Genomic DNA, 24,747 nt, shown 5'->3' on the forward strand with positions numbered 1-24,747 from the left:
ATCGACATCAAAGCCGTTCACAGCAGGATATCACGTTCTTTTTTTGCACAAATGGATTTTGCTTTGGTCAAAAATCTAGTCTATTCTAGTTTTTAAACTTTGGGATGTGCAATTGTTTGATAATGTGATATGTTGGATAATATTCCATTTTTGTGATGTACAAATGTTGATCTAAATAGATTATTGGCAGACAATCAAATATAATTGATTCCTTGAGAGAATGACATTATAATACTGTATATACATTTATATACGAGAGAAGAGTAGCTACAATTGAATTTGCTCATGTATACAATCTCATTTACATAAATAATGTATAAATACACTTATATACCATGCTTTAGTAATTTATTTTCCCTGTCTTATCTATCAAATAAATGAGCAAATTCTTCTATTTATTAGTTCATTTACAGTGTGCTTTAACACTTGACTAGTGTGTCATGCAGCAAAGCAACGCCAGAGGTCAGTGTTGTGCCGTGAAAGCACACGGCAGTCTCAATACACCTGCAATACCAAGATGGAAAGATGGGCTACAGTTCTTAACAATGGTGGTGATGCCAATAGCTATGTTGAATATTGTCGGTAGAATCCTTGTATGTCAGAAGCATTCAGGGAATGGGAAAATAAAGATCCTGTGTTCCAATGGATCCAGTGTAGATATTTCTGTCACAAGCTGTTCTTAACCCATTAAGAATTAAGAAAAGAATGTCTTCTAAATTCTGAAATACCTCATGTTTCTGTATCGGTGGTGCTCAATATTTCATGTCAAGGACCCCAAAAATGATATGTAATTGGCCTCCGACCCCCATCTAAAAATATGTTGTTCCAGGAACCCCCCCAGAAGCAAAGATTTGAGTTAAAAACGTTGTTCTGAAAAAATATATATTCCAAACATTTTCACGACTTTTCAAAAATAGCAGACCTACAAGCTCGCAGCGCGCCACTCGATGGCGCGCTATGAGCTTGTAGATCTGCTATTTTTCAATAGCTAAATTATAACAATGTTTAAAACACCAAAAGGGGTTCCCGCCCAAAATGTGTTAATACTTTTCATTTATAAATAAAGCATGCACAATTTTTGCACATCCAATTCACTAAAATACCAGGTGCCAGGCAGAGCGGAGGTCGGAATCCAAAAAAACAATAAAGTCTGCACACTCATCAGCTGATGAAGCCCCGGTGAGGCTTTGAAAACGTCACGTCCACTGGTGGAAACCAATACATTTCAAGCTTTTGGAGCATGATCCCAGTGTGCAGACTTTGTTGTTTTTAACCAATTTTGACCTTAGATCAGATTCTAAAAATGTCTTCTACATCCTGACAGTTTTCTGAAAAAGCTATGTTTCTATGTCAGTCGTTCTTCGATTTTTCAAAAATAGCAGACCTACAAGCTCGTAGCGCGCCACTCGGTGGCGCGCTATGAGCTTGTAGATCTGCTATTTTTCAATAGCTAAAGCATAACATAATGCTAACACCAAAAGGGGTTCCCGCACAAAATGGGTTAAATATGTATAAAACTCACAGAAAGACCTAACCACTTTTCAACCTGGCGTCCCTATTTTGAGCATTACAGGCAAAATGTTTATAAAATAGGGGACGTTTGCATGGCACTGTGACAAGGACATATAGAATAGACTGAGCATTTATGAAAAACATAAAAAGATGAAATATGGAGATACAAGGTTTCTGCCTGACAGGAATGATATAGAACTGATAGTGCTATTTGCCTTATCTTATAGGAGGTACATTTGTCTGAATAAACAAACGTGCGTGCTCACAGACACACACACACACACACACATATATACATATATACACACACACACACCCCATTTCGCTAATATTATACAGTGCACTCATATTTCCTCTCTTTTTTTTTACCCTTGGCTTTTCCACTGACCTCCACATGTCCCAGATCTTTAACCCATTTTGGACTGATGGCGATTAAAAAAAGGCTTCTAAATCCTAATAGTTTTCTGAAAAACCCATGTTTCCATGTCGGTTGTGTAGTGCTCAACCTTTTTCATGTCAAGGACCCCCAGAATTATCTCTATTGGGCCACGGACCCCCATCTCAAAATATGTTGTTCCAGGGACCCCTCAGAAGCAAATATTTTAGTTAAAAATGTTCGCTATGAAATATATATTCAAAGATTTGCACCACATTTTCACGACTTCAAAAATAGCAGACCTACAAGCTCGTAGCGCGCCACTCGGTGAGCTTGTAGATCTGCTATTTTTCAACGTATAACGCTTAAAACACCAAAAGGGGTTCCCGCCCAAAATGGGTTAACCAATACTATGAATGATAAGCCTATAAATCTGTTGGCTTGATATTGCTGCACAGAGTGACAGCTGCAGGCATGCGGCCGGGTACCACTGTTTTATCAATTACTGACATCAGGGCTTGAAGGAGTTATGGCACAATTGTGTGTGTGTGCACGCATGTGAGTGTGGTAATGTATAAAGAGTGAGTTATGACATGGATCTGGAAAATGAGGGATATATCTATGCATAGAGAGACCTACACAAACATGCAGCTGCTGTCCGGAGGAAACCTCATAACTCCAAAATTGTTCATTTTTCAGGAAATGAAAAATATACGTTTTAAGGAAACCTATTTTATTTAACCCATTTAGGCCTGACGTCGAAATAAAAAGAATGTCTTCTGAAAGAATATATGTTCAAAGATTTGTGCCGCATTTTCACGATTTTTCAAAAATAGCAGACCTACAAGCTCGTAGATCTGCTATTTTTCAATAGCTAAAGTATAACATAATGCTTAGAACACCAAAAGGGGTTCCCGCCCAAAATAACGATGCAATACTGCATCATCAAAGTTGGTGTTGGTGGTGTTGGTGACTTTAGATAGTCAATTACTTGAAGGAGAGAGGTGGTGGAGTTAGCTGTTTTAGCAGACAGTTTGAAGGTCCAATGGAGTTAAGAGGTTTTGTCCAATGTGTTTTTTTACTACTTTCCATTGGTTCAATATTTTCGAAACAACACACAGACGTAAAGGGTGTTCAATAGCACTGATTTATGGAATAAAATAAAAAACCTCCAAAATGGAGTTATGAGGTCTCCTCCGGACAGCAACGATTATCAGCCATGCTGACATCACAGAAATGGAAGCCTATATATACTTGTACTGTCTTTATCTCTCTCACACACCCAAAATACAGTACGCACACGTGCAAGCATGGGGACGTACACACACGCGCACATTCTTGATTCTTATGAAGCCGTGGCATATTCGATTTAGATAAGCAGTGATATGCTCCTCACCGACCATATACAATGGCAACCACAACTTGATTGTTGTACATGTGGTGACAATGAATGTAGATTTGGCCGAAGATTTGTGACTATTTATTTGGTTGTACCGTTTACGAACATCGCAAAGGCATCCTCACTCATGTACAATCAATGCACCATTGGGATATTATCCACCAAAAAGTGTCAAAGCCTAGAATAATGAATTTACCTAGACCAAAATGGCACATAACTGTATAGTGACAATGATGTCTGGCTGCTATTGCTGTTTATACAATATTTTACCCATGGTGTGCAATGCCTATTTTCTTTATGCATGCTTATACAGTATATACACATTTTTTTAGATTACTTTCTTTCATGCTGCTATGAGCTACAGACTTGACGTATTTCAGTTCATGGAACACTTTGATACCAAAGATATTCTTTAACCCATTTTGGGCGGGAACCTCTTTTGGTGTTTTAAACATTATGTTATAATTTAGCTATTGAAAAATAGCAGATCTACAAGCTCAGCACAAGCTTGTAGATCTGCTATTTTTGAAAAATCGTGAACATATTTATTTCCGAAAACTGGAGGATTTAGAAGATTTGTTTTTTTTATTTTGAGGTGAAATTCCAGACAAGGAAATGGAAGAAGCCAGGAATGGTAACATTCATAAATTACATGTCAATATCCAGTGGGAATAACTTAGACTGTGGAGGAGAATGTTGTCAGTGTTTTTATTGAATCCTGTTGAGGTGGTGAAGCAGTGAAGAAGGCATGTTGCACAGGTGAATAGTTGAAATTCTGTGTTTAGAACTCCCATTGAACTCTTTAAAGGACCACTTCACCACTTTTCAACATCTCTTCATATAATTGGTCCTCACTAATGTTCATGATAAAACACCACCATTTTTTCCTACTCAGTCTGTGTCTCATAGGAGGGCTTTGGGCAGTTCGGACACCCGTCCACCAGTGACATCATCATTAGGCAGATGTTTTTTTAAACAAGATTTGTTTTAAAATATATTTAGATTTTTATTATCGTGAGAACGATGGCTTCAACTTTTGCATTGCAACTTTTCAGGAAAAGAAAGCCTGCAGTTTCTATTAGCTTGGATTCACCATCGATGATGTCACTGGTGGACGGGTTTCTGAACTGCCCACAGCCTTCCTATGAGACACAGACTGAGTAGGAAAAGATTGTGGTATTTTATCATGAACATTAGTTAGGACCAATTATAGGAAGAGAAGTTGAAAAGTGGTGAAGTGGTCCTTTAAGACTCCCCCCTATATGGCGGCAGTGGCTCAGGGGTAGAGTAAACCGCCAGGTTCCCAGTTCGACCCCGGCTCCCCCAGAATGAAGTGTCCTTGAGCAAGAACTCTGATGCATCGGTGTATGAATGTGTGAATGGGTGAATGTAATGCACAATCTATATACAGTTGGAGGCCATCGATATTGTCCTTTTCTTTTTGCTGAGGTTTGCGTGATCTGCGCAAAAGGACAGTTAACCCATTTTGGGCGGGAACCCCTTTTGGTGTTTTAAACATTATGTTATAATTTAGCTATTGAAAAATAGCAGATCTACAAGCTCAGCACAAGCTTGTAGATCTGCTATTTTTGAAAAATCGTGAACATATTTATTTCCGAAAACTGGAGGATTTAGAAGATTTGTTTTTTTTATTTTGAGGTGAAATTCCAGACAAGGAAATGGAAGAAGCCAGGAATGGTAACATTCATAAATTACATGTCAATATCCAGTGGGAATAACTTAGACTGTGGAGGAGAATGTTGTCAGTGTTTTTATTGAATCCTGTTGAGGTGGTGAAGCAGTGAAGAAGGCATGTTGCACAGGTGAATAGTTGAAATTCTGTGTTTAGAACTCCCATTGAACTCTTTAAAGGACCACTTCACCACTTTTCAACATCTCTTCATATAATTGGTCCTCACTAATGTTCATGATAAAACACCACCATTTTTTCCTACTCAGTCTGTGTCTCATAGGAGGGCTTTGGGCAGTTCGGACACCCGTCCACCAGTGACATCATCATTAGGCAGATGTTTTTTTAAACAAGATTTGTTTTAAAATATATTTAGATTTTTATTATCGTGAGAACGATGGCTTCAACTTTTGCATTGCAACTTTTCAGGAAAAGAAAGCCTGCAGTTTCTATTAGCTTGGATTCACCATCGATGATGTCACTGGTGGACGGGTTTCTGAACTGCCCACAGCCTTCCTATGAGACACAGACTGAGTAGGAAAAGATTGTGGTATTTTATCATGAACATTAGTTAGGACCAATTATAGGAAGAGAAGTTGAAAAGTGGTGAAGTGGTCCTTTAAGACTCCCCCCTATATGGCGGCAGTGGCTCAGGGGTAGAGTAAACCGCCAGGTTCCCAGTTCGACCCCGGCTCCCCCAGAATGAAGTGTCCTTGAGCAAGAACTCTGATGCATCGGTGTATGAATGTGTGAATGGGTGAATGTAATGCACAATCTATATACAGTTGGAGGCCATCGATATTGTCCTTTTCTTTTTGCTGAGGTTTGCGTGATCTGCGCAAAAGGACAGTTAACCCATTTTGGGCGGGAACCCCTTTTGGTGTTTTAAACATTATGTTATAATTTAGCTATTGAAAAATAGCAGATCTACAAGCTCATAGCGCGCCACCGAGTGGCGCGCTACGAGCTTGTAGGTCTGCTATTTTTGAAAAATCGTGAAAATATTTAGGATTTAGAAGGATTTTTAAAAATGTTGAGGTCAGGCCTAAATGGGTCAAATGATAAGGGACAATATCGGTGGCACCCAACTGTAAAGCGCTTTGGATAAAAGCGCTGTATAAATGCACCATTTACTGTAGATAAAGCATGAAGTTCTGTCTCGTCTATGGTGGTCCAGCATGCAAAACAACATGACCTTCCCTCTAGCGTGCCCTTCCAACGTGGAAAACATGGCGTGCGCCCTTGCAGTGTAGAAAACACGGTAGGGTGCCCATTCAGTATAAAATGTTAAATAAACACGCATATACCCAGTTGAGAAACACTGCTCTAGGGTGCCCTGCCAGTTGAGTTATACTAATGTTGAATACAAGTGTTGACCTCAACATACTCCATACTCCTACATGCAAAACAATGTGACTTCATGGGATGCCTCATTAGTGGTAAATGCCCTCCTGGTGTTGCCGTTGTTGTTTTTTGAGTGGTGCAAACCACTCCAACAACCAGCTTTGTCTGTATTTATGTTTGTGTCTATGTATGTGTGTACCTGTGTGTGTACCTGTACGTGGGACCCCAAAAAAATGAGCATGGTTACTATGGTCACTGACATTACGTCAGACCACAGCTGATCAGGCTATATAAGACCTTGCACCACTCAGTTCACACGGGTGTGATTTTTAAATGTAATATCTATTGTTGTGGCAGGATTGTTATGACTATTTGGAGCCAATAAACTAATCTTGAGAGTGTTTCATTAGCATTTTTGAAATAAAAAAGAAATAAAAGAGTGGCACTCTTATCATCATACATCATCATACATCACATTCCATGCTCAGCCAATCAGCTGAGCACATACCGTGCTCATACATACACACATACACACAAACCTGTGCATAGGAGCGGTTAGTGCTGCTATTAACATGTCTGTACATGTGTGTATTGGTTTCAAAAGAGCGTGAAATTGAGGTAAGGAATTGAAGGTTTGTAACGGTTTCACTATAAATGCACTAAAGCGTCTAATCATTAGACGCTTTAGTGCATTTATAGTGAAGTGCCCTGAGATTTTTAGGCTATGAAAAGTGTGCCCTGGGACAAAAAAGGTTGGGAAACACTGGTCTAATGTGCTGATGCAGCTGCTGCCCGTTTCTATTTTTTTCCACCTCTGCCCCTCAAACAGCCTCCGAGTCCACCGCTGAGTGATGAGATTATGGGTCATTCATTAGTTGTCATAAAGTTCTTTCAGTGTGAAGGGAATTATGACTTAAATTCAGCCAAGTGTCACAAAGGATTAAGCAGGACTATGTTGCATTAGTGAAAGCTGAGATGCGATTGTCATAGATTATGGCACCTATTGATCCAAAGGTCAGGTGCACTTAAATTATTTGCTACTCGAAAGTTTCTAGAGCCAACTTGTCACCCGTCACTGTGACACAGAGCCGGATTTACCTTGCTGAGGGCCCCCGGGCTGGAGCAAAGTTGAGGGCCCCCCTTGGGGCGCGCGGCAGAGCCGCGCGTCCCGCGATTTGGCCGAGCGGCGCAGCCGCGAGGCCGAAATTTTTTTGGGCTATTTTGTTTTCATTTTGGGGTACCCAGGCCCCTAAAAAGAGAGGCAGGCAGGCAGAAGCTCTCAATGGTTTAACCATAATACAACTAAATACAATAACAATACACACATTTCACTTGAATTGGATTTCACTTTACAATTTTATAATTAAAAAAAAAAAAAAAAAAAAAAAAATATTTTTTTTTTTTTTTTTTTTGGGGCCCCCCTAGTCGGGGGCCCCCGGGCTTCAGCCCACCCTAGCCCAACGGTAAGTCCGGCTCTGCTGTGACAGCACGAATGCTTCCACTCTTAGGCCTCACTCAGACCTTTACTGCATTGCTGTATGAATGTTGTGTAGTGTCATGGCCGCCCCAATTCATTTCCAATGGAAGTCACATGGTCTGACACAACACTTGTGTTGTATGAGGGGGAGGGGCGTGTAACGGACCCGCAGTCGAGACTTTTAATGTGAAGGTGCTTTTCTTGGTGGTGTCATATATGCAAAAACATGGAGCCCAAACTGGCCCAATCTTGTCATGATTGGGGACAAGGTGAATTTCTTTAATGGTTATTTGGTCTGACTGGGTCTTATTCTTGTGGTTTATTGTCTGAGGTTTATTGTTGTAGTTTTCATATTGCATTTTGATATGGTAGTTTTAAGCTATGCACTGTATGGCTTTTATTGGTTATGTAATTATGGTTTATGGGAATGTTTGTTGCTGATATTAAGATTTTTTATATGTTGTCTATTGATTATTGTCTGATTTATGATACATTTTATGCCTGTTTCTTGTACAGTTCTACGTTGATTACCAATAAAAACTTCAAAATCATCAGTTCAGTCTTCAACCTTTCATGGCCAGCTGGGTCCGCTACAGGGCGAGGTCGAAACACAGCCGAAAGCCATACAACAGCTTGTAGTCCAAAATGTAGTCCTCAAACCATGTGACTTCCATTGGAAATGCATTGGGGCGGCCATGACACTACACAACATTCATCCAACAAGCATACAGCAATGCAGTAAAGGTCTGAGTGAGGCCTTAGGTCAAATATACATTGCAATTGTTTCAGGAAACTGAATTTGGTAAAAAGGGCTGATGATAATTTCAGATTAAACACCCTCTTCAAAATGTTTCTGCAAACACAGCAGTGGTCATTCTTATGCTCATACATTTTGTGAGCATGGAGTATGAATTGCACATGCAAACTCGAGACTTGACCAAGAACTGTATTTGCAATCCGGGGAAACTGCAAGCTAAGCAAACCCAGCATAAATATTCATAAATGACAAAAGAGGAGGTTTATATGAGGAGACAAGAGGAAGATTCGGGGAACAAAAACACTGAATTTCAATTGCTTTTTATTTTCCTGGAAAACAATGTATTGAATATCAACTTGGGAATTTACATTTTGGTGAGAGATAATCTATCACAAATACTGTACATACTGTAACACAATGGTGTTTGAATAAATAAGTTATTTGCAGAAAATAACTGGTATATACCATAACATAAACAGTTTGTTGGAGTATACAACAGGTTGAAGAATTGTTTTTGTATACAAATGTATTCATCATGGTCACAGGCTTATTTTTAAATGTTTTTTTTTTTTGTGGCTTTCGCCTTTATTTTATATTTTTTATGGAGGGACAGACAGTAGGCTGACAGGAAATGGGGAGAGAGATGGGGGGAAGACATGCAGTAAAGGCCGTCGGGATCGGGAGTCGAACCTGCGGCACACTGCCAGACTGGATTACCAGCCAAGGTGCCTGGACCATTGAGCCATGACCCAGGCCGCTTATTTTTTGTGGAGTGGAGCGAGATTGGAGCACTGACCACGCAAGACTATCATCAGGGTATATGAATGAAGGCTATGTTAGCTTCAGGCACATTCAAGACAACTTACTCAACATTCCTTTGATTATTGTGAAAGGGCATGTGTAAATGCTGCTGTCCAGTGGTGTGTAAATCTGTACAGTATGAGGGCCTGGGGGATTTAAAAAAATAAAACTGCCTCTGAAACCCATTTTGAACATTATGAGAGAAGGATTATGATATTCAACACATTATGATAACAATGTTAGGTTTACAAAAGAAACATCTCTTCAGTAATATCATACATACAGGACAGCTCTCCTGGAGGCTACTGTATAAGTACAGTATCAGTGTAATGCACTGGGTTCAAATCCAACCAAGAAACTATCATCCCCTTGCTTTTACGTTCTTGTCTCTTTCTTCATTATTATAATCTGAAATTAAGTTTTATTATAATTGAAATGTGAAAAGAAGTGAACAGGAAATATTCTACTTAGATGGCAATATTGGGGGATGTCATGTAATGTGTATATTTGTACGTCTCTAAATGTTATGATGAATTGAACATGGTGGACACTATTGTAAACAAGTGTAATGCTTTATGGTGTCGTCCACAGTTAACAGTCTTGTATTGAGTTGTGCTTGAAATGTACTGTAATTCTCCAAACTGTTAATAAATTATTCAATCAATGAATCAATCGATGCACAATCCACTTTTTATAATTATAAAAATATTGTGGTTTTAAAATAATTAGTTAATTTTAAACAATTATCATGAGATAGGATTTCAAATGTTTTAATTCCAGCATACGCACAAGCCGCACACACACACACGCACGCACGCACACACACACACACACACACACACACACACACACACACACACACACACACACACACACACAGAGGGGTTACGCACATGACCGAGACCTGTCCTTCACCTGAGCTAACTGCCTGCCACGTCGGCGCGGTGACGATTACCCGCCCCCAATTCAGCCAACGGGGTCAAGATCTCCTGTCACCATTTCAATAATGGATCTGCATTCCGATGATGGAGGTTTTTCATCTCTGTGATGATCTTCACAGCCTGATCATAGCCTATACTGCTACTGCGAGGAAAACAAGGTCATACGGATTCACACGTCTTACATGCACAATTGCACACATGCTTCATGGCTTCTATAGATAGGGCTGTGTCTGGCATTGGCTATATATAGATGCACTGTCGGATGTTTTCCCTTATGCTTTTGCATAAGATGAAAAGACTTGTTACATAACTCATAATTGAAGCAGTAACAAGGAACTACTATGCGTGTTCTGAGGATACCTTTTCTCTTCAGGGCTTTTAACAGGCTATGCAGTTGTGGTGTGTGTGTGTGTGTGTGTGTGTGTGTGTGTGTGTGTGTGTGTGTGGGGGGGGGGGGGGTAATCTGGTTTAAATACAGTGATGGGCTGATCTGTCCTAACCTGACACCGCCAGATGGTGCAGCATTGAGTTCAGAGGTTCCTCAACGCTGGGAACAGGAACAGAGAAGCTGTGTACTCTCTACTGCCACCATCTGGCGGAGTCAGGTAGGAACAAACAGATAACCTGTGTACTCTCTACTGGCACCATCTGGCGGAGTCAGGTAGGAACAAACAGAGAACCTGTGTACTCTCTACTGCCACCATCTGGCGGAGTCAGGTAGGAACAAACAGAGAACCTGTGTACTCTCTACTGCCACCATCTGGCGGAGTCAGGTAGGAACAGAGAACCTGTGTACTCTCTACTGCCACCATCTGGCGGAGTCAGGTAGGAACAGAGAACCTGTGTACTCTCTACTACCACCATCTGGCGGAGTCAGGTAGGAACAGAGAACCTGTGTACTCTCTACTGCCACCATCTGGCGGAGTCAGGTAGGAGCAGAGAACCTGTGTACTCTCTACTGCCACCATCTGGCGGAGTCAGGTAGGAGCAGAGAACCTGTGTACTCTCTACTGCCACCATCTGGCGGAGTCAGGTAGGAACAGGGAACCTGTGTACTCTCTACTGCCACCATCTGGCGGAGTCAGGTAGGAACAGGGAACCTGTGTACTCTCTACTGCCACCATCTGGCGGAGTCAGGTAGGAACAGAGAACCTGTGTACTCTCTACTGCCACCATCTGGCGGAGTCAGGTAGGAACAGAGAACCTGTGTACTCTCTACTGCCACCATCTGGCAGAGTTAGGTTAGATTTAGGAGGCCCGCCGTCTCAAGCGAACTTGAGCCACGCGAGACTAAAGCGTGTGAGTTGCCATGTCGAATGTTGTAAAGTCCGATTTAGCCGACTCAGGGCCATTCGAGTTGCGACCTGATAGGCAGAGAATAGCAAATAATGTTCTGGCGAGCAGAAGGAGTGAGTGCATTCAGTGGCAGCCGGTCCAGACTGCCGATAACGGGCTGCGCAGTGTACCGTGGCTCCTGACATGGGTTGCCGGTAAGACACATGCGTGGCTGGTTAAAACTCACCTGTGGATCCCGACATGCGTTGCCGGGTAAAAATCACCCGTAGCTTCCCTGTGAGGTTAGGGTTAGGTTAGGGTTTGGGGTATAGGGTGTCAGCTTGGCTGGTTAAAACTCACCTGTGGCTCCCGACATGCGTTGCCGGGTAAAAATCACCCGTAGCTTCGTAGAAATTGTTCCGTAAAAAGTCCATAGACTTTTTTGACAACACCGTCGCTCTCTCGACATGCGCTGCCGGATACAACTAACCCGTGACAGGTGAAAACTAACCCGTGGTTTCCTGTGAGGTTAGGTTTAGGGTTGGGTTTTGGGTAGGGTGTCGGACTCATGACTGTAGGACTGTTAGTAAGTCGGAAACAAACACATGCACCCAAGAAAGCCAGACATTAAAGGGGTTAGCGGGACAAGGACTGACAAATACAGAGATCTCCATATATGGGCATATCAGTTGGCGTGAGGGCCATGTAGGTGTGAGGGGCACATATGGTGTAGCCCCGTTTGGAACCTCACCCTCCGCTCTTATATTAGCTCAGAGAAGAGGTTCCGTATATAGAGGTACAATTTAGCCATTTAGCAGAAGCTCTTAATCCAGAGACGGGGACGCGGTCAGCGTAGCTTAGTAGGCCTAAGAGGTTCAAAGTAAAAAATATTTAGGACGACCGTCGAGCCGATTCTACTCTATGGCTCCGAGACATGGACACTTTCACAGAAATTAGAGAAACGGCTGGATGGCACTTACACACACCTTCTAATGAGAGCGCAAAATCTCTCTTGGAAGAGCCACCAATTGACTTCTCTAATATACGGCAACCTTCCCTGTGTTTCTTCACTAGTCCGATCCAGAAGAACACAGTTTGCCGGCCACTGGTACAGAGCTGATCAAGAGGTTGTATCTTCCCTTCTTCTCTGGAGTCCTGCCTCAAAGCAGACTAGAGGTAGAAAACTGTCGTTCCCTGATGTCATCGCTAGGGACACATGCATCAGTAAGCAGGAACTGGGGATGGCAATGTAGGACCGGGAAGTCTGGCGTGGCATTGTGAAATCCATGATCTGGTTGAGAAATGATGATGATACATTAAGCAAGAACAAAAACATGGTAATTAATAGTCATCATGAATCATACGCAAGCTAAGAAGCTAAGTGCATTCCATAGTTTTGGAGCCAGAAGGGAGAAGAGTTTGGGACGTGTGGAGTGGTGCCCCGGCGTTTTTAGTGAAGGTCCTTCGGCTGATGTTGCAACCATCTGAGCGTGCGGGAGGGTTTGTACTTTGTAGACATTTGTAAGCATTCACCCCAGTCTAAAAATGTTACTTTCCTGTATCATGATCTGTAGCTCGTCAGAATTACCATTACTTTTTGGAAACTATACTGCGAAAAGGCTTTTTGCCACTGCTTTTGGACGGGCTCTATCCATTTCAACCGTTGCAGGGATACGGAACCTCTTCTCAGACCTAAGAGCGACGGAGGGTGAGGTTCCAAACGGGGCTAGGTGTGTATGTATGTGTGTGTATGTATGTATGTGTAGCCCCCAGTCAAGACCCAGCCCGCAACAGCGTCCGACCGGATACCGTTGATGTACCACCGTGTACGATCATGATAAGAGCGCCCCTCACTTCACACAGGGGTGATTTATTTTATTTTATTTTTTATCTATGAATTTTAATTGATTGTTGTTGTTGTTTTATTTTATCTTGGCACTGTAAAGCACACACGCGCACACTGTCACACACACACACACAGTCACACACACACACACACACACACACACACACAGTGTCACACACACACACACACACACACACACACACACACACACACACACACACACAGTGTCAGTCACACACACACAGTGTCACACACAGTGTCACACACACACACACACACACGACACAGACACACACGACACACACACACACACACACACACACACACACACACACACATACCGGTAAATAAACACTAAAGCACAAACAAAGAGGGGGCTCCTTAAAAATAACACCACGGGCATGCGCAGTTGTTGCGCACGCGACTCACATCACGTGACAGCATCATGGTTCCAACAACTTCCTTCCTGGTTTCTCTCTCGGTGAGTTGAGTTCTCCTCCCTCTACATTACTGTTGCTAAATGTTGTTCAAAGTTCGGATAACATGTCTGTCGTTAGGATGGTGAAAGGAGACACCGCTAAAAGAATGAATACATGGAGTCGCTGCCTGTACAACGTTCAAAACGCTATGAATGTTATGTTGATTAATGGCCACGCGTTAAACAACAACTAGAAAGACTAGAAAGACACGGGATGACCGGTGTATCAGTTTTGGATAAAATCAGATTAACCTGAAATCGCGTCATCCGTCCGGTTACATTAGGCTAGTGGTTCCCAAACTTTTTCGTGTCAAGGACCCCCAAAATCAACATTTACCCGATAAGGGAGGATTTTTACGGCTCTAGCAGACAGTGATTCCGAAACACATTCATTTCACGGACCCCCAAATTCACACGTTGTAACTCATGTTGCTATGATTAGGTGATGTAAATCAAACACAGTTTAATGTTTGTTTAACTAATCACAAACATTAAACCAAACACAAAACGCACACAGTAGTAGTAGGCTACTCATTACTGTACAGAATAAGACAGTTGAAACTGCCAGTTTAAAAAAAAAAAGTACATTATGATTCTGTAAATTATACCCGTGTATTTCACAACAAAAGAAACAAACATCCTAAGCTCTTGAAATAAGTACATGCAAAGATCTTGTATTTGTCACCCCTTGGCCAGTGTGGGATCAATTAAAAGTAATTGGCATGAAAGAGAAGGCTATAGGCCTAAAGCATTATGTATTTCTATGCTATGTATTTCCCCATATGGGAGCGGTGGCCGAACGGATTGCGGAGCGGTCTTGATACCGGAAGGTCGCCAGTTCGAATCAGCGGTCCGACATGTTAAAATGACCACCGCTGAAGTGCCCTTGAACAAGGCATTGAACCACTACGATGAAATGTTCTATGAGCAGGGCCTGGCTGGAAACTAGTTCTTGAGCTTAGCCCAGATACCCTGGGTAAATATAGTAATCATTTCATTTCACCCACGTGTTGGCCTATAACATTGCAGAATACTGTTTTGCCATTGAGTATTAATTTGAGTTGGTTAAGTAGTTTTGAATAATTGCAAGGGCCCAATTTGTGTAATAAATTGTAACTACCCTAATACATGTCGTTGACCATATTTGTCAAGCTTACAACGTGTCATGATGCATTGTGAGCGTGTAGCTATTTTTGGCAAATGTCCCCCGCCCCCCCCAAGAATAGGGATGCTTGGGTTTATATGGTTAATGCCTCTCAACTAGATTGGACATATTTATCTGTAGTCTTTAGAGCTTGCCCCGAGGCACCTCACAACACACTGAGCTTCAATGGAAATCCACCACCACTCATGCATGTAGTTGACATATCTGCAGTGTAGGGGGCGGGGGGGCCAGGCCCAGCAAGAGTCTGTAAATGTTAGTGTGAATTTGCTCCTCTAACATAATAGCATCACATACTGTAAGGCAGGCCTGGCGGTTAATGTTAACTGTGTAAAGCACAGTACAGTGGGTCAGTCTCTCTCATCAACTGGTTGCACAGTGCACACTTGGGACGGACGGTGGAGCCACAGTTTTTGTTGTCCATACAAACCCACAGAACCCAATATATTACAGATAGTGATGGGAGATTAATCGGCAAACACATCGGTATCGGCCGATATTGGCCTTAAACCAAGTAATCGGTATCGGTAAAATAATATATCGGATTTAGCAGATATTTAATTTTATTATAATTATGTTGAAAAAATAAATGAAAAAGCCTTTTGTGATGATGAAGGTTGCAAATTATATCAAGTTGTTTATGTTGGGATATGAGCCAACATTTCAATAACGGTGCATCCCTAGTTTTGGAATATAGAGGCATTGCTTTTTTCAAATTCAGCCTTTTTTCAGAATGGCCAAAATAATTATATTTTTTAAATACTGAATGAGATCATATCGACATTGATTGATTGATTGAAACCTTTATTTATTCTCGAAAGAGCAATTGAGGTTCTCCCTCATTTTCAATGCTGACGAGATTACATACAGTATAAAACAATTTAAGACATGCATGTATAAAACACAAATCAAATCTTCATGTAAGGCATAGAGACATATTATACAGTGAGACAAAACACAAGTTACATTGGTTACATCGGTTATCGGCCATAATGGCAATTAATTATATCGTATATCAATATCGGCCAAATTGTCTCATCGGCACATCCCTAATTACAGATCATATTACAGAACCCAGGACCCAATATATTACAGAACACGGCTCGTAATGAAGTTTGTTCTGTCTGTCTTTAACCCATTCTGGGCGGGAACCCCTTTTGGTGTTTTAACTAAGCATTATGTTATACTTTAGCTATTGAAAAATAGCAGATCTACAAGCTCATAGCGCGCCACCGAGTGGCGCGCTACGAGCTTGTAGGTCTGCTATTTTTGAAAAATCGTAAAAATGCGGCACAAATCTTTGAATATATATTCTTTCAGAGCGAACGTTTTTTTTTTTTCGACGTCAGGCCCTAAATGGGTCAATACGCTCATGTTTATTACTAATTCTGTTTATCCTCTGCCTGTTGTTGTCTGTAGGTTCTTCAATGGGGAAGATGAGTAGAAGCCATGGACCAAGAAGGAAAGGAGGAGGTAGGCAGCAGCGGTCTAGTGGTGACATAACGGCCTGTGACCCTGAAATGGTGTCCGAGGTTGGAGAACTTTTCAACAAGCTCAAAACCTACACCAAACCGTCGTCGACTGGGGAACCGTGGTCTATCCCCGATCCGAATGATTCTCTTAGAAGTCTCCCGCAGGAAAGCCCTTGTCTGCAGGCCCTGAAAGAATCCCTTAATGCCGTGAAGAACCAACTCAGCGACAAGATCCTGGAGACCTGGCATCAGCATACCAACTCCACCAACCGCGCGGGGAAGGTCATCGCCGCCGTGCGCTCTGCCGCCAACGCCGAGATCTGCACTCAGGCCTGGTGTAAGTTCTACGAGATCCTGGGCACCTTTGACCTCCTTCCGGCGGAGGCGCTGCAGGACGGAGAGCTGAACACCGTGCATCTGTGCGAGGCTCCGGGGGCCTTCATCACCGCTCTGAACCACTACGTCAAAACCAGCGAGCGCACGCGTTACTGCGACTGGAGCTGGGCCGCCAACACGCTGAACCCTTACCACGAGGGCAACGCCGGCAACACGACCATCGTGGACGATCGGCTCATCGCCAACACGCTACCGTGGTGGTTCTTTGGCTCGGACAACACTGGCAACGTCATGAACCAGAAGCATTTGCTTGAGCTGCAGACATTCGTCAGCAATATGCACAGTGTTGACGTCGTGACGGCAGATGGGAGTTTTGACTGTCAGGAGAATCCTGACGAACAGGAGGCTCAGGTGGCCTCGCTGCAATACTGTGAGGCTACAGCAGCACTGCTGCTTCTAAGCCCTGGTGGCTCCTTTGTACTTAAGATGTTCACCCTGTATGAGCATTCCTCCATTTGCTTAATCTACCTGTTGAACTGTTGTTTCCGCACCGTCAACATCTTCAAGCCCGCCACGAGCAAGGCCGGGAACTCTGAAGTCTATGTTGTGTGCTTGCACTACGACGGCAAAGAAGCCGTGAGGCCATTGCTCTCCAAGCTGATTCGGAACTACGGACCGTCCCTGGCGAACCGCGAAGCGCTCTTCCCAAACGCCCTCCTCCCGCCGTCGTTTCTGGAGCAACATGAGCAGGTGTGCTCCTATTTCCACAGGCTGCAAGTGGAGACGATTAGCGAGAACCTGCGTCTGTTTGATGGTATGAGTGTGCAGCAGAGGCAGCGCCTCGACATCATCAGGGATTACACGGCACAGGAATATCTGCAGCGCCTTCAGGTAGGGATGCAAGTGATTCATTGGGGTGCAATATGTTGGTTAGTTGGACATACCAACAGTCCTACAGTCATGAGTCCGACAACACAGTCGCTCCCAAGTCCCAGCATGCGTGGCCGGTTACAAATCACCCGTGGCTCCCAACATGTGTGGCCGGTTACAACTAACTTGTGGCCGGTTACAACTAACTCGTGGCCGGTTACAACTAACTCGTGGCCGGTTACAACTAACTCGTGGCCGGTTACAACTAACTCGTGGCCGGTTACAACTAACTCGTGGCCAGTTACAGATCACCCGTGGCTTCGGCGTGCGGTTAGGGTTAGTTTAGGGTGTGGGGACTCATGACTGTAGGACTGTTGGTATGTCTCGCCTAACGCAGGGGTTCTCAACGTTTTTGGCTGGGGACACCCGGAAATGCTTTGGCAATGTCTCGGGACCCCCGCCCCGCCCCCTCCCGACCCCCAATATAAATTGACTGCTACAATAACCTTAAACCATTTTGGGCGGGAACCCCTTTTGGTGTTTTAAGCATTGTTATAATTTAGCTATTGAAAAATAGCAGATCTACAAGCTCATAGCGCGCCACCGAGTGGCGTGCTACGAGCTTGTAGGTCTGCTATTTTTTTTTTAATAATTTGGGGACCCCCTAAAATAATTTGGCGACCCCCCGAGGGGTCGCGACCCACGGGTTGAGAACCCCTGGCCTAACGCATGCACCGGATTCATTACTCAATATTCGTTTCTTCTTGTACAGCGATTGAAGAGCCAATCCACACAACATAATGTTTTTTTATTGTTCATCCACTCAGTGCTTAGACTGACACAGAGATGAAGAACGAGGGAGGGAGAGCCATGCGAGCCCCCTTTGATTAACACCAGCATGCGTTTTAACTCAATGGTCGCCAAGGACTTATTTAACTTCTTTTTCATGATGTCCTGGAGCGCCAAGGACGCTTTTTTTAGTTTTTTTTTAGACTTTTGTTTTTGAAAAAAATAAAAATATATAAAATAAAATAAAAGATATATGGTGGCGGTCTGGGACTTTTGGCGCCCCCTGGTGGCGGTGGATGAGTTCTGTGCATCTATGGTGCGTGCATGCACACATACTGAAGTCGTGGCTCGTTTTGAATACTTAGTGGAAAGCAGTGTTGATTTCGTCGACTAAAACTAAGACGAAAAATGTTCGTCGACTACCTTTATTCACTGAGGGAAACTAAATAAAAACTAAGCTATGATGACTAAAACTAAGACTAAATATATTGACAATTTTGTCAACAAATAGAAACCAGACTAAAATGTTAGGAAGGGACTAGTGGACAAGAGATCCAGTAGAAGTCATTTTACACTTGGTTGCATGCTGAAAATAGCCGATCTACAAGCTCACAACGCGTCGCGCTAAAAACAGTCATTACGATGGCATCAAGGCCCGCCAAAATACATTTTAGTTGACTAAACTGTAGATTTAGTCGACTAAAATCTTATGATATTTAGTCGACTAAAACTAGACTAACACAAGAGTGTCCTGGTGACTAAAATTTGACTAAAACTAAATGAAAACTATTCAAGAGACTGACTAAAACTAAAATCAAAATTTGCTGCCAAAAACGACACAGGTGGAAAGTGCTGTAGAGTGTAACCTGTGTATACCATATACAGCTCCTTCTCAAAAAATGTGAATATTGTGTAAAAGTTAATTTTCTTCCGTAATATAATTCAAAAAGTGAAACTTTCAAGTATTTAAAACTGTTTTGTTTTAATCTTGATGATTATGGCTCATGAAAATCTAAAAATCCAATTTTTTTTACGAGACCACTAAAACATATATCTTTTTTTTAAATCGAGAAATGTCGGACATCTGAAAAGCATATCAATGTATGCAGTCAATACTTGGTCTGGGCTCCTTTTGAACAAATTATTTCATCAATTGGGCGTGGCATGGAGGTGATCAGCCTTCGTCACTGAGGTGTTATGGAAGCCCAGGTTTGCTTTGATAACGGCCATAAATTAATTTGTATTGTTCAGTCTTATGTCTCACACCTTCCTCTTGACAATAAAACCTGGATGCTCTGTGCGGTTCAGACCAGGTCAGTTGGGTTGGTCAGTTAAGCACAGTAATACCATGGTCAGTACACCAGTTACTAGTAGTTTTATCACAGTAATACCATGGTCAGTACACCAGTTACTAGTAGGTTTATCACAGTAATAGCATGGTCAGTACACCAGTTACTAGTAGTTTTATCACAGTAATACCATGGTCAGTACACCAGTTACTAGTAGTTTTATCACAGTAATACCATGGTCAGTACACCAGTTACTAGTAGTTTTATCACAGTAATACCATGGTCAGTACACCAGTTACTAGTAGTTTTATCACAGTAATACCATGGTCAGTACACCAGTTACTAGTAGTTTTATCACAGTAATACCATGGTCAGTACACCAGTTACTAGTAGTTTTATCACAGTAATACCATGGTCAGTACACCAGTTACTAGTAGTTTTATCACAGTAATACCATGGTCAGTACACCAGTTACTAGTAGTTTTATCACAGTAATACCATGGTCAGTAGACCAGTTACTAGTAGTTTTGTAGTAGTAGTTCTGTAGAAAGGAAAATCAGCATCTCCATAAAGCTTATCAACATACTGAAGCACAAAGTACTCTAAAATCTCCTGGTAGATTTGAAAACACGTGATTTGACTTTACTGTGTCAGAAAGTGCAAGTGTTATTATTAGGGCATTACTCCTGATGATTTGCCCTCTGCTGAGCACATCTTCCTAATTCTATATCATTTGAGCTAGACCAGGGCTGGGCAACTTTGACGATGGAGAGGGCCACTATATTTCCACACTCACTCCAGAGGGCCACTATATTTCCACACTCACTCCAGAGGGCCACTATATTTCCACACTCACTCCAGAGGGCCACGTGACATTGCATACTGTCGTAGCAAAAATAGCCGATCTGCAAGCTCAAAACGCACCGCACTTGCCATTTTTGCATTGCAATCCTGAAAATAACCTTTTTTATTTAATTTCAAATCTGCATTTAGTTATAGTTGTGTTAGCTTTGCGAACTAAATCCAAATATATTGGACACAAAAAAAGACTAACATTTGAATACTCATTAAGCTACTAATATAGACTAAGTAATTAAAGCGGGTCATGTTTGCATGTGTGGAATTGTAACAGCTGAAATCAATAACATATCAGTATTCTGATATTAACTGCGGGCCGCATGTGGCCCCCGGGGCCGCCAGTTGCCCATGTGTGAGCTAGACAATGAATGCACTGATGAATAATGATCCGTATCAGATATTATAACTCTGTTAATTGAGTTGTGAGTGATCAGGTCTCCTTCTCCTCCATGTCTAGGTGAGTTCCCTGCCACGAGCCCGTTGGCTGTCTCGTAACACCGTCAATCCCGCCTGCTGCTTTGTCACGGGAGGGCGACCGCCGCCGGACCAGAGGAAGCAACTCGGCACCTTCAACGAGCGGAAGAGGGACCTGCTGACCCTGGGCTGGAGGGAACGCATCGAGAGGGGTTGTCTCGCTTCCTGGATACAGGGACACTGCGCCGAGGACAACTGGAACGGCTGCGTACTGGAAGGACCGCTGGCAAACTGCCACGTGCCCTCCTGGTACATCATCACGGGCGCCGGCCTGACCACGGTCAGGAACTCTCCGTTCTGCGAGGGAGGTCTGCTGAGCCACCTGAACGAAGCTCTGTTGCAGAGTACGGCTCGAGGTTCGGAAGTCGTATCGACTCTTCTTATGCCTCCCTGTGGGTCTTGCCGAGTAGTTTGTGCCACTTCTGTCCTAGCAGAGGTGGCAGGACTCTGTGGTTCGTCAGCATCCGGCCCTGATTATGAGAACGTAAAGAGACAGTGTCTGATCTTTGGAAGTGGGTCCGTGTGGGGGGCGTGTGGCGCTCAAATGGGAGGTTTAGTTCTAAAGGTTTGTGCGGAGCCCTCCTTCCCCGTGACTAGCCGAGTCACACTGCACGACGGCGACCCACAATACCAGAAAGAGCTGCTGGGCTGCGTTCTGTATTCCATGCAGAACCTTCGCCCAGGGGACGCCCTCCTGCTGCCCGTGTCCTCCGCCCTCACCCGTGTCACTGCGGCCATTGTCCTCTGTCTGCATCTGTCTTTCCGCACGGTCACGTTCCGCTGTCCGCCCCCGGTCGGAGTGGTCGGGACGGTGCTGGTGTGTGTGGGCTTCTGTGCCGAAGTCTCTGCCCAGCTGCTCCCCTGGCTCACTGACCTTCACGACTGCATGGGTCGATTGGCAAGAGAGGAGGATGCGGACAATAAATCGTCTGGGTGTCAAAGGCAGGTCCTGCAGTTTGTCCCCATGGAGGAACTCCTGAGACTTACAGAGTTCCTGTGCACCATGAACTCAGCGATTGTCCGATATAAGCTGCATTTGCTGATGCAAACGTAGAGCAGTTGGTCAAATTAAATTGTCCCTCTGGGATTCATTTTATGCCTCGTGTTGGTACTTGTGAGCTGTGTGCCAATGTGACGGGTTAGATGGGGACAGGTGAAATAATATTCATCTGTCAGCCTAATTTGTTGAAAATGACTTGCATCATTCTTTATACAGTACTGTATATTTGATGGTGGTTATTTAAGAATTTAACACTGTATTCCAAAGAGACTACTGTGTTTGCAATGCTTCCCTTCAGTATCTAACCTAGAATGTGTTTACCGTATGCGATCATGCATTGATTATGGTTCCTAATGGGTTCTTCAGGGAGTCGCAGTAATGATGCATTGTGGGAGCAATGAAACAACAATCTGTGGGTGGGTGAGAACAAACAGGCCAACATTCACTCTTCTCTTCTGCTTTGTTTAATTCAACAGGACGGCACACAGACAAGAAAATATTTGAACTATATTAAAAGGTTTAAAAAAAAAAAGAAAAAAAACGATGTTACAGAATGGTTTAGCAGGTCTTTTTTTTTTTAAAGTGCTTACACAGTCCACAAAAGTTGACCACAGATTAGAATACTTCATATTACTAACTTATTCATAGGACATAGTCTTAAATGGTAAATGGTGCATTTATATAGCGCCTTTATCCAAGGCGCTTTACATAGATGCATCAATTCACCCATTCACACACACATTCATACCAACCAACCAGCACATCGGGCGCAATTAGGGGTTCAGTCTCTTGCTCAAGGACACTTCGGCGCTAACTCTGGGGGAGCCCGGATTCAAACTGGCAACCTTGCGGTTGCCATCCGGCCACTCTACCCCTGAGCCACCGCCGCTCAGTCTTCTCAATTCCAGCTACCTATTCATGCCGGGCTCTGAGTTTGGGGCTCTGGGAGATGAAACCCAAAGATAAATCTGGAGAACACTACTGGTTTGATGCTACTGCATCTTCATCGGAGAGAAGACACATTCGTGTTGAAACCTTAGTCCTGACTCCTGACCTTTAACCCATTCTGGGCGGGAACCCCTTTTGTTGTTTTACGCATTAAGTTATACTTTAGCTGTTGAAAAATAGCAGATCTACAAGCTCATAGCGTGGCACCGAGTGCCGCGCTACGAGCTTGTAGATCTGCAATTTTTGAAAAATCGTGGCGTAAATCTTTGAATATATATTCTTTCAGAGCGAACGTTTTTAACTCAAATCTTTGCTTCCGAGGGGTTCCTGGAATAACATATTTTCAGATGTGGGTCGGTGGCCAATTACATATCATTTTTGGGGGTCCTTGACATAAAATATTGAGCACCACTGATATAGAAACATGAGGTTTTTCAGAAAACTGTCAGGATTTAGAATAAAATGGTTAATTAACAAGTCCCTACACAAGGACTTGGACGTAGGACTTTGATGTGTGATTCTGTGATCAGATTTGCCTGCGTGGATCAGCTAAAGTGAAGGGATCTCTTCAGTCCTCCGTGTTGGATAATCCTCTTAGGTCCCTTTTGTCCACTATGGAGCGTCTTTCCTTAAACCCATTTTGACCTGAGATCAGATTCTAAAAATGTCTTCTACATCCTGACAGTTTCCTGAAAAGGCTATGTTTCTATGTCAGTCGTTCTTCGATTTTTCAAAAATAGCAGACCTACAAGCTCGTAGCTATGAGCTTGTAGATCTGCTATTTTTCAATAGCTAAAGCATAACATAATGCTAACACCAAAAGGGGTTCCCGCCCCAAATGAGTTAGGAAATGAAAGTAGGGCCTGCGTTTGATTTGTCGAATGCTAATGCACGCTAAGATAGTAGTTACTCGTGGATGAAGACATGCGTGAGTAGCACGTCTTTATACAATATCGATCAAATATTATTTGGTGTGTTTTATTTTTTTTTCACTTTTATCTTTTAATATTTGTATGTTTTGTAGTGGGACATTAAAATGTGTAAAAATGTTTGTCTTTGAACTGGCATGAAGCGTTTTGGTTCATTACCCAATTCTGATGTCCAGAACAAGGTGTCATAATGGTAAAGAATATGGGATCTTTAGATGGGTCAGTCACTGTTCTGTTGGGAGAAATACAGACATTACCTTTACTCTTCTTTCATCTCAATCAGAATCTCATCCCATATGATTCCCGTATTTGTGCAATTCAGGCTTCATTGGATGTTATCTAAAGTAGTGATGCACCGAATATTCGGCCGCAGAAAATGACTAAAAATGCAATTTCGGCCTATTCGGTTTCAGCCTGAATAGGCAGAAAATATATCACCGAATAGTGTATGCAATTGGACCCATAATAGTGATTATTATTTAAGTTAAGTTTTGCCATAACCATTTATTTTGCCATAAATCAGGTAGCTTTAAGGTACGGCCATGACGGCAATGGTAGGAAAAAAGATATAAAATATTAATCATATTCGGTTTTCGGCCAACTGTTTCCTATATTCGGTATTCGGTTTCGGACAAGAATTTCCCTTTCGGTGCATCCCTAATCTAAAGCATTGTTAACAGAACAACCAAAATGTTCTTAAGAAGAAATGCCGGCCGTGCACATA

The 24,747-nt window shown here is 42.8% G+C and overlaps 1 protein-coding gene across 1 annotated transcript; it reads left to right on the forward strand.

Moving 5' to 3' along the window:
* Nucleotides 1–13,778: 13,778 nt before the first annotated feature.
* On the forward strand, nt 13,779–24,155 carry cmtr2 (cap methyltransferase 2). Its single transcript, XM_079496910.1, has 3 exons — nt 13,779–13,899; nt 16,478–17,757; nt 21,130–24,155. Exons 2-3 carry the CDS (start codon nt 16,486–16,488, stop codon nt 22,198–22,200), a joined length of 2,343 nt encoding a protein of 780 aa, XP_079353036.1. The 5' UTR covers nt 13,779–13,899; nt 16,478–16,485; the 3' UTR covers nt 22,201–24,155.
* The last annotated feature ends 592 nt before the right edge of the window (nt 24,156–24,747 follow it).

This window comes from Electrona antarctica (assembly GCF_951216825.1).
Source record: "Electrona antarctica genome assembly, chromosome: 3".
NCBI lineage: Eukaryota > Metazoa > Chordata > Actinopteri > Myctophiformes > Myctophidae > Electrona > Electrona antarctica.